The sequence below is a fragment of the Monopterus albus genome, unplaced genomic scaffold (genome assembly GCF_001952655.1).
Source record: "Monopterus albus unplaced genomic scaffold, M_albus_1.0 scaffold5.1, whole genome shotgun sequence".
Lineage (NCBI taxonomy): Eukaryota > Metazoa > Chordata > Actinopteri > Synbranchiformes > Synbranchidae > Monopterus > Monopterus albus.
Genome location: NW_018127885.1, coordinates 958,609 through 970,345, shown reverse-complemented (window position 1 = coordinate 970,345; position 11,737 = coordinate 958,609). Strand labels below are relative to the sequence as shown.

General features: G+C 39.7%; 1 protein-coding gene across 8 annotated transcripts in view; it reads right to left on the bottom strand.

The window, feature by feature from the left end:
* The window catches only part of shank3a (SH3 and multiple ankyrin repeat domains 3a), a 166,570-nt gene that overhangs the window by 129,379 nt on the left and 25,454 nt on the right, over positions 1-11,737 (bottom strand). For all 8 annotated transcript variants that reach the window (XR_002275821.1, XR_002275822.1, XM_020611874.1 and 5 more), the window contains exon 3: positions 528-957. Coding sequence is in view for 6 of the 8 variants with exons in the window: in XM_020611874.1 (XP_020467530.1) it covers positions 528-833 (306 nt within the window). In the remaining 2 variants the exon portion in view is untranslated. The remainder of the gene's footprint in view (positions 1-527; positions 958-11,737) is intronic.

The following is an 11,737-nucleotide window of genomic DNA, read 5'->3' as shown; positions in this document are numbered from 1 at the left end:
GGAGAGGAAGGGAGAGAGAGAGAGAGAACAGAAGATGAGGTAAAGTTTCACAGTCTAGGTTTAACAATCTTGATGTTCTACTTTGTATCTTCCTGTGGATTTACAGTGTCTGTTATAGTTTTCTTTATCCCTGATGGCTTTTCTCTTTCCTTTTCCCTCCCTCTCTCCTCTCTCCTGCTCTCACCCTAAGTGGCCAGTTGTCAAAGTCAGCTGAAGCCCAGTTAATGAAGAGGTAGATTTATTAACGAGACATCGGTGAAACAGGCAGTGGGAGTGGAGCCCCCCAGAAGCAAGCAAGCAAATACAGCTGCTACATGTGCATAGCAAAAATGGAAAGAGAGGGAAAGGGAAATAAGAGGGATAGGATGAAGAAAGGATGGTAAAGAATGAGAAAAGGAGTGGAAGCTTAAGATTTAAATCTATAAAGTAAACAGAAGTAGAAAGCACCCAGTCAGAGAGGAGGGGGTAGAGACAGCTCCCCTCTCTTTCATCCTTCCACCAGCAGTGGCTATAGAACGAGCTCTTACCGTCTGTTGTAGGTCTGGGATTCCAATGCGGATGACCACAGTGTTGCCTGTCGGCTCCTCCATGGGTGCTGTTGCACTGTGGCTCCGGACTGCACCGGGATGGAAAGCCAGAACACCAATAGGAACAGGAACGCCACTGTCCTCTTCCCGGGAGCTGCTGCTGTCAGTACTGGCCCCCTGGCTGCCGTTTGCAGTGTGTGTGTAAGGGTGTGTGAATGTGTGTGAGTGTGTGTGCTGCTGCTGTTGCTGGTCCTGCCGTGGAGGGCTGGGTGGCTCATGTTTGCCGGCTGCCGGACGCAGAGGCATGCTCCGTGTTAGAGGCTCAGTCTATGTCTCTCTCTCTTTCCTCACACACGCACAAGCAGGCACACACACCAATGGCTTTCACTCACACTACACACATACACTGCTTGCTGCGTGCATCATGCGCCTGGGGGAGAGAAGAGGAATGGAGAAAAAGGGAGGGAAGGAGGGTGGCAGAGAGGGAATGGGCAAAGAGGAGGGGGTAACAGGCGATTAAAACACAGGGGGAGTAAAAACACAAAGAAAACATAAGTACCAAGGAAATTTGGAAATAAAACTGAGAAGAGATGCAGAGATAAAGCAGGACTGAACTAATTACATTCATAGAATGATGTAAAATCATTTCTCTTTAATCTGTAATCTCCACAAATTATCCTAATGCAATTAAACATAAAAGGCATATTCGGTCTTTAACAAGAACAAAATAGATAAAACAAAATCTGAAGGCAAATAATGGATGGATGGAGAGAAAGACATTTGCATTGTACTGTATTAACTGTAAATGTATTTGAATAGTGTTAATAGCAACATTATTACCTAATTTACATGACTGCTGACAAATATCACCACTTTAGGGTGAAATTTCACAGTTTTTGAATAAGCTTAATTTACCAACTGACAACACTTCAGATGTCCATTAACACATGAATACCAACTCTGCGAATTCATGCTGCAATGTTAGCGTGACACTGTTGCTGTCACATACTGTTGATCTGGCTATAATGTACTGACACTGTGGTGACGTCAGGACAGCACGGGGTGGGGAGGGGGCCACTGTTTGCTCAGATCAGTGTTGAGCAGGTTTTGGCCTTCATGCTTCACTTTATCTATGTGTGGGAAGTGTCACTGATCAGATGTGTCCCATGGTAAACACAGTGACACAGAGACAGCAGTCAGCCTTGAATCCAGTGAGGTCTTCATGAGAGTTCTTCTCACTGCTGTTTTCATTTACTGTATAGGCCCTGAGAAATCTGATCCTGATTTCAATGTAAATGTGATCTAAAACATGATAACGTGATCTCACACACTGTGACTGTCACATTTTATGCAGAAGGATTTTTTTTTGACAAGCCACAATGCTTAAGCTTTTGGCATTAGGTTAAGTTCAACTGTCACACTCAATTGAATTCAGAATTCAATATAACTGTGGAAAGCTTGAATATTGCCTTTTACACAGCCTACAGTCTGAACAAGTGAACTTTTCATGTGAGGAAAATGTGCCAAAAAATATTTGTGGCAATTCTATAAATTATTAATTGTGAGTTTAAGTCAGTGCTGTGCTCCATTGTGTTGACAGTGCCATCAGTGTCCAAGTTGACAGGACAGCATTTTCCTACTGAGTGAAAATTAAAACAAGCGCTTCAAGAAGAATAGCAGCGATGAACACACCAAAGCTGCTGTCAGACAACATAACGTGGGACTTCAGCTGACACACACATGCAGATATACACACAGACTGAAAGCACACAAACATATGCCATGGGACACCCACAAAAACAGAGGCTGACACAGACTAATCAGATGCCAACATTCTTCTACTGCGTGGGTGATTTATGAAGACAGAGTCCTCATAAACTTCACATACATACAGTATTTGTATTTTATAAACTTAAGATAAAGGTGCTGAAGTGTTAGGCTGCACCAAACATCATACATCCTGATAGTGTTATAAAAGTTGGCCAAGAGGAGCTCTTGATATCAAGACTGTAAAATACAAACAAAATAACAGCTATGCTAAATATATGTTAGGAGTTAATAAATGGTATTGTTTGACTGGAGAGAGAGACAACAGACATAGAAAAAGGGTAGAGTTTCAGCCAATGTGGCTCTTCTGGTAAAGTTTCAGTGTCTTATTGGATTTCCTGTGATGATATCACCTTGTTATATCAAGACATTAGATTCCTGTAGAGAGCTTCCCAAATGAAAGACTTTAACAGAAAATCCTGCTGTTATTCTATATGCTCAGGGACCTTGTGGCCTCAACCAACAAGTCTCGGAGTGGATACCATTGTGCTAATGTGCTGCTTTCAGCTGAGATAAGCCCAAATTATTCAGAAAAATATTTATCTCACAAAGGTAAACCAATTGTACAATTAAAGGAAATATTTCTAATTCATATACTTTCTTCTCATTGAAACCTGTGGGATACATGTTGTATTCACCCAGCAGAAGGTGAATTGTGTACATTTCTCAGAGTCTTGCATGTGGGTGCTCGGCCACTGGACACTTTACAGTATGTAAGCCCATTAGCACTGGTGAAAAGAGCATGGTCGGTAGCATGGTACATTAGAGGATTTAGAAGCTCACTATTTGTATACACCTTCAGCCTGCCAGGTCTTTAGAGCAAGGAAAATTGATAACTCTTACCCAAACCTTGTAGTGTTGCTCAATAATCACATTTTATAAAGTAATTCTGTGCCCCTACAGTACTAGCCAAAAAGGTCTCCATGTACTTGAAAAACCAGCACAGTGGATTATCAACACTTCCCATCAGCCTACTATACAACGCATTTTCAAACTAGTTTCAATTTCCACATTGCTGATATCTAAAATCCCCTAAGTACACAAAATGCATCGAGAACAGATCATCCAATTAAGGATTAAAAAAGGGTTAAGACTGGGGAATGCTCCAAGGCACTTAACATGGCAACAATGATACCCCTAGATAGTTGGGCAGATTTCATCCTACTTGCATCACATGAAGATAAACTGTGTGGGCAACTGCACTTGAAAAGATTTACATACAGGGAGTGGCTATAAACAAATGTCAGGAAAAAAATTTATCCATGAGCACAGCACTAATCAGGATAAATATCCAGAATACCTTTTTAATTCCACCTCAATTTTCGCCAGTAAAGTTTACAAGATTTTAAAATCAACCAGATTTAAAATGTCAAATTGAGATATTAACTCTTTTATAAGTTAGAGTATGTTGATGTAATTTAAGTACAGCTGATGCAGCTGGTCAACTGTCAGGATTTGTTGGACAGAATATTTATCTGTAACAATTTTGACAATTAATTGTTTCACTTATTATCAAAAACAGCAAACATTTGCCAGTTCCAGTTTCTGAAAGGTGATGATTAACTGCTTTCCCACAAATGATGTGAAACTTTAGACTATTGGTTAGAAAAAAACTAGAAATTTGAAAATGGCACTTGTTTTGTCAGAAATTTACTATTTTCCACCACTTAATTTGATTAATGTATGAATAAAAACAATCAATTAATTAATAATGAAAAAGTCACAGCCATTCTTACAATGTTAGTCATCACTGCAGACACTCACTTTCATATATATGTTTAATTCCTCACTATGGCACTGAAAATGCGTAAATTGAACAAATGATCAGTACTTGGCAGTAGTTCAGCTACTTAATAAAACAAATGGACCTTGAATCTGTACTGAAGGAGGAAAAAACCAATCACTGACTAAATCTGGATGGTAATTCAGTATTGTTCCTTATAGTAACCAAATTCACCTATAATAATGTACCTAGTGTAGTCTTTTATTTTATACCTTTTTAGAGACAGCTGGCAACAGAGCTAACTTAACCTGTAGGTTAATACTGCAGTCCAGATTCTCTTTCTAACTCCCAGTGGTTGGGAACATTAGGAGAGTGGACTCGAATTATAAGGAGCCTAGCTCCCATGCCTCAGCTAACAGCTACTGCCTCTACTCTCTTTAACTCATATCTCTTTCACCCCTCCCCACCTCACCCAATCTCTTGTGCCCCAGACCAGTGAAAACAAAATGAATAATTCAGCTCCATACAGAGGAGTGAGTGCAAAGATCCAGTGCAATGAATGTGTGTATCTGAAACATCTACTAGGTTTAACAAGTCTGTGCCACAGAGCTATACATGACAACCTTCACAGTACAAGTTAAATCTACCGCAAGCCCACAGCTAGCCCTACCTGTTCCCCTCCAAGACATCCACGCTAGATATTGTGGGCTGGGGCAGAGGGAGGGAGAAAGATAAAGGTAAACAGTTAACTGAGGTAGCATGAAGCAGAGTGTGTCAGAGAGGATGTGTTTGAGCCAGCCAGTGGGCCAAGAAGCATTACAGAAGAAGGGAGGGTGGCGGAGCGATGACAGAAAAGGAAGGTGGGAGAGACAGCGAGAGGGCGGGTGAGAGGGAGAGAGCATTACATACAGTGAGCTTTGACAAACCAGCCATATAGCCTGTGGCCTCGAGTAAATGTGATAACTGTTCAAGACCCCATCAGAGTCTGCTTCATGCTCCTCTACACCTGATAAAGCAAGTGTCATGGTCCCTCAAACTGAAGTCACCTAGGGCCACATTTATTCACACAGGCACACTTACCCCTCTGTACCTTAAAACTGTTTCTTTCATTCTATCTTCCATTTTCTTACTGCCTTCCTTCTTTTCGTAGTTAATTTGAAAGAGGGTACACCACCAGTTATCACTGGGTACCAAACTTTGATACTGTAGTGTTGGGAGGCAGAGAGACACTTGGCGGGATCCCCCATAATGCCCCTCTGGATGGGATGCATTTAGTGTGGGGTTGGCAAGGATTGCTTGGTGTTCTGTGTTTGGTCTGTCTGTGATGCGGTTGCCCTGTGCTCTGTGTATGTGGAAATAAAAGAGAAAAAGGCAGCTTTGGCCTGCGACTACTTCCTCAAGCTAGCTTATATTACAATACTTTTATGGCACCAACTGAATCACTTCAGTGCTTTCAAGTATTGAAAAACTGTATCAAATCTTGATACCTAAGGAGTAAATCTCATCAGTGTCAGTAAGCATTTGCTACATGCAGCTGCTCTGTGTTCAACTGCAAGAAGAGCAAAACACAGATAGAATTGTATAAGTGTTTTTCAAACACTGTGGTCTACCTTTACAAAAAATAATAATAAAAAAAAAAAAACTAACTGTGGTGACTAAGTGGTTGGTTTTGTACCTGTACGTCCCGGTGCGTCCTCTAAAGGGACAGAGCTGATACAACCAGTACACTGTAGTTTTCTCCTTTTCAAAAAGTAATTGCTAAGAGTACTGAAAGTGTTTTTCTGCCTCAGATTGCCTTCAATTCACTCTTATATTTCAAAGATTATCAACCACTCAGCAACATATTTTAATAATCAAAACACCAGATGACATATTTACTACTAGGAACAAAGTAAGAAGTGGTGCAAGACAAAGTGAAATAAATGTAATCTGAATCAGAAAAACCAATTGAATAAGGTATTACCTCTTTTTTTGGCAAAAGGTGAACACTGTGATTTAATGGTCATACTGGCATTTTAAAGGTAATGAAACTGGTACAAAGCACTAGATGGTTGATTTTCTTTACCTTTGTACTTTTTTGGATTATAATTTAATCTGAGACAGAAACCCCAATTCAGTATCAAGATATTAGCTGTAATCACTTTTTTGGCAAGGAAATAAAAATACATTTTACTGGTTGTAGTGGACTATTGTTGTAATTGAGTGGTCAGTGACAGCAGCACACAGGGTATTCATTATTTACCATGCCTCTTGAGCTGCTTTCATGTGTTAGTTTATTTTGTGTGACGATGTGTAAATATTATATGTGGATGGCTCAACACAAGCTGTGCACGCTCCCATGGACTTTGTGTCAGTCACTTTTTTGCACAACACTGGCGAACTGCCTCCCCACCACATAGCTGCTGGAATCCTATTACTAGAGGCGTGATGTTTATCGTGCCACCTGATGACGCATTTGCATGGCGGCCAATGGATTTTTATCAGAAAATGGATTTTATTGAAAATGAAAAAAATGGGCCATTTTTGTTTGATACATTTATAAATGGAAATCGGGAATTAAAGTATAACCTGCATCCAATTTCAGGTGTGTGTCTGTCTGTCTGAGAACACGGCTACACACACACACACACACACACACACACACGGTGCAGAGTGGAGGGGCCACAGTAGAACACAAGCCTGCATTTTGGCTGCACTCAAACAGAAATCCTTCCCAGGGCTGTTGTGCATGGGTCCATGAGTATGTGACACTAAACCCCCCTTTCATAACTGCCAAGCGTTTACACTTAAACATCAAAAAGAAAAACCCTTCATTAACTAGTGACTAGTTTGCATCCCCACTTTGCTTTACTGACCTCAGCGGTGCATGCTGGCAGCATGACACATACACTACAGTTAAGGAGTTTGGAATCACTTGGAAATTTCCTTGTGTTCTATGAAAGCTCGTGAAATTACTTTGAATAGGAAATAACAAATGAATAGGACATAATCATTGACAACTTGTTTTTGCTGTAAACAGTTATACAGTATATAGCTTGAATTTATAAGAATGCTTTTATGAGAGTAACTTTTTACATTTTCAACATTTAGAAGGATTCATTGAGCAAGTTTGTTTTTTTACAGTAAAAATAACATTTTTGCAATACAAATGTGTATTTGTTGTGTTTTAGGATGAAAAATATTGATACATTATGTCTAATGTCAGGTCATATAGGTGATGTTGTGCTGACAAAATAATACCAAACATTGGCATATCTGACACTGTTTATCATGGTATATAAAGGTTAAAACAAAAATATTTTAAAACAGTCAAAATAGCCCAAGACCTTTAAGGACCTTTAAGGGTTAAACTAGAGACTCTCAGGTATTTGTCCTCTTGCACAGTTGTGCATCGGGGCGTCCCACTCCTATTTCTGTTCTGGTCAGAACCAGTTTGCGCTGTTCTATGAAAGGAGTAGTTCACAGCAGGATAAGATATTTTAAGTTTTCCTGCAATTTCTCCCATTGAATAGCCTTCACTTCTAAGCACAATGATAAGACTGATATGCTTCCAAAGAACGTTTTTTTGTTTCTGGCCATTTTGAACAAACCCACAACTCTTGATGCTCCAGATAGTCAGCTAACCTAAAGAGGGTCACTTTTCTTGCTCCCTTAATCAGTACAACAGTTTTCAGCTTTGCTGACACATTAGCAAAAGGGTTTTCTAATGAACAATTAGCCCTATAGAATGATTAGTAAAAATAACGAGATTGAAACACAGAACTGATGGTTGCTGATAATGGGCCTCTGTAGATCAGTAGTTTCAAGCTAAAATTATCATTCACTCTGATTGAGGTTTTTGTAATGGATAAACATGGGTTTTTCTTTAGAGAAGAAGAACATTTTCAAGTGATCCCAAACTTGTGAATGGTAGTGTATGAGTCACACTACTTAACACAATTCTGGTACAGATGTTATATTTCTAATGCCTTTGCCAAAAAGTTGAATAAGTCAGGAGCAGTAACTGTTCTACCTTGTCGCTGTATGCCACCATCAGCAGCCTATGCTGGACTGCTTAATTGTGATGTCACTGAGGATTCATACATGAATCTGTTAAGGGAAAACACTGCTGTAACATCTTTGGAAATCAAGAACATCAGAGTCTTGAAGTATTTCAATGAACACTGGTGTAAGGTCTAAGACTAAATGAGTTGGGAAAACATATTAACCAACGGATTTGAAGTTATAATTACCATTATTTTCTAGAAATTACTCTACAGACTTGCTTTAAGTATAAAATACGAAGCATATAGAACTGCAAATATTACTGAGTGCACATACCCTATGTTATTAGATGCTTCACTACAGTAGTCTCCTTTAAAATCAAAGTGTGAACAGACACATAATCTCATTCACTCTCTTTGACATGCACATGCACATGTGCGCACACACACACGCACACAGACAAAACACCACCTGACCCATCCAGAGCCCCAGGACCACATTCAGAAGCCCCATATGGGAAATTAGCTATGCACTAAAAGCTTTTGGAATCAATACTCCACAGTAGTTGCACATCCCAAAGCCACCGTCTCTATCCAGTTCACATGAGCAGAGATAGCAAGCAGATGTGTCATTCCTTCTTTCTCTCTCTCTCGCACACACACACACTCTCTCTCTCTCTCTCAGTTGTCACTTACAGAATGTGTACATAGACTTACATTAATTTCTAGAAGACTAACCTTAACCATAACCGCTACTTGCCTAACACTTAACCTTAAACAAAGCTGACACTTGCTCTAACCTTACACCCCATCACTGTTGTAAAATTCAACAAATTAGTTATGGGGCCCAAGTATGCTCCCAGTGTTCTGTCCCTACAAGTATATATAAGACAAGATTTACCCTGACCACTACTCGCCTAACCCCAATCCTAATCTTAACCTAAACCTCACCCTAACCTTAAACCAAGTCATCTGTCTAAAATGTAGCGATTTACACTATGGGGTCTTCCTCTTTGTCTCCTTAAGGACGTTCAGCCAGTGTGTAAACACGTTTATGTCCCCACAACATGAATAATACCAGCCCATACAGCTGACATATGTGGTGAACACTACCATGATATAGGCTCACAGTAGGGTAATAATAATAATAATGTTATGCCATTTATGAGTTCTAAAATTAACATTTGTTTTGATTTGGTTGGCAGGGTAGCAATCCTGCTTGGCAAGCTCCTTCACTGTGGCTTTGTAATCTTTCTCCCCTGCAGACAGAACTGGAAACATGACAAACTGGCAAAGAAAAATATTTTAAAGTTATGGAAAAAAAAAAAAAAGACTCGATACATTTGAAGACATGGCTATTTCTGTGTTCTGTCTGAAATGATTCTGCACCTAGTCTGGCCGATGGAGATGCTGTGAGATTTTTAAAACTGATTTGTGGTACTATGCTCTTTTACAGATAAGAACAGAGAGACATAAATATAGCTCTATTAACAATCACATGCAAAAAGCAGAAAATAATGTCAGTTTGGTGAAGTAAGGTAAATAGTGCTGCTCTGGACACTCAATGTATCATCAAGGAACACAGCCTTCACGCCAATTTTTCTCCTCTGTGTTTGACATTATTCTTTCACTAGCTATGTTTTTTCTCTCTATGACAACAGAGAGTCGTTGAAGTACAGTAGATGTTGCTCTGTCTTTACAGGGTTGCTGCTGGGATGTTAGTTCCAGTAGCTCTTTGATGCAGCTTGCCTATTAATAATCAATGGGACTTACCAGAGAGAACCTGCCAGCCAATTAAGACCTGTTTCATATCATGCACTCTATTATATTTCTACACACCACCACAGCTCTTAAAAGGCCACATAGGAAACTCAGAGGTGGTCAAGGAAGGCTTAGCCAGGCTCAAATTAATTCTATGGAATCTATGATACGCTGGGGAATCGGGGTTTGCACCTTTTAGTACAAAATACAGTCCCATGCGGTTTCAATCCATTCTCATTCCATGGTGTTAGCAGGTTTTTTCCCCCAATTAGACAAGGGTGACTATATTTTTGTGTGCTTGATTCTGAATCACAAGCCAAGCATCAAGTGGGCAAATTATTAGAAGACATGCAGTACATGTATATATTTAATCAGGGCTAACATACAGCTAGTTCTGCAACCCTTGGATAAAAATGTACAGATAATAAACCCTTGTGCTTGTTTCATTACTATGCATGTTCAAATATTGATATGTATATTGAGCACAAATGAAACTTGTACCATTTTATCTTTGTGAGTGCTTGGATGCACACTTGTCCATGAAAACTGAGAAAGAAATTACATGGCGGTTATAATTAGGGCAAATTAATACAGAGGGATGAAACAAGGAAAACATCTCTGCTAATCTATCAATATAAGAAAAGAAAAAAGAAAAAAAGAAAAAAGTGAAAAAAGATCAACGCATTTGAAGCTGACAGTGTGTTAAAGAGCCACGGACTGCATCTGTTAACACTGCAGGTCACAGAGGGGTGCAGCTGCACCTCTGGTGCTGAAGGGGTGCATGCGACAGATTCATCTTGGTGAAGTGAGTGCTTCAGGATCCGGAAATTTCATGTTCAGAGCCACATCTAATTACTTCCCGAGAGAAATTTTACCCGACTTCAAAACTTTGGCTGAAGTGGAGCTGGCAAGTCCAGGCTGCAGTGTGGCAGCAGAGAGCGAGTTCAGTTTTCATATCAAAATTATTATAACGGCCATGAGAAACCTAATGACAGTCGCTTCTGCAGCAGGCCAAGCTACAGCAGGTCAGCTGAGTTCAATTCAGTTAGCCTGCTTTCTTGTAAAAGGGTGCTCATAGTTTAATGGTAATTGCCTAATTTTGTAAAATTGCATTGTTTATATTTGTTTGTTACAAACTATGGCTGCAGTGTTTTAGTGGTCTCCGCTGTCTCTGCAGGAAAAAGTCATCTGCTTCAGGTGGTGCTGACATAAAAAAAAGTGGCTGCACATAAGCTTGCTCCGTTTATTAAATTTTAAAAAAATGAAATAGAATTGAAAATGAATCAAAATTAAATGCTATTATGTCTTGTAATTAAAAAAATGAAAATTTATTGATGGAAAATAAATTATGATAAAATTTTTATGACCCTTTCCATCACAATGACAGACAATGGGAAAGTCTAGTGTGACCTCTGCTCTCAACCAAGGATACAAGTTATAACTAAGCCATCTATTTGTGAGGTTTTATGACTATATTTATATCAGCCATTTGTGAGAGAAACATTTTATCTGGGTCACAATACAGTATAGTGGTAGTTTGAAACATCAGAATGGAACACTGGTCGGAGACTTTATGCACATCAAAGAAACATCACACAAAAAAAAATCTCAAAGTGGCATGAGTGGGTTTGTCTTTATATACTTGTGCGAACCAACCCCTGACGGAACACCTTTCTTGTGTGGACATTTCTTCTTGTGTGGACCTTTTGGGTGGCCCACACAGCAAAACAAGCCTCTGGGTTCACCAGCTCCAAGTACAGGTATAACACACCACCTCTTGCTTTGAAGTTAGGACACTCGCTGAAGGCAGTATGTGACATTGTGATTGGGGATCATATAAAGGCTGAAAATGATGCAGCTGCAGGCAGAGTAAAGAGCTTCTTGGACTTAGTGGCAGCAGAGTGGGACCTCTTTGT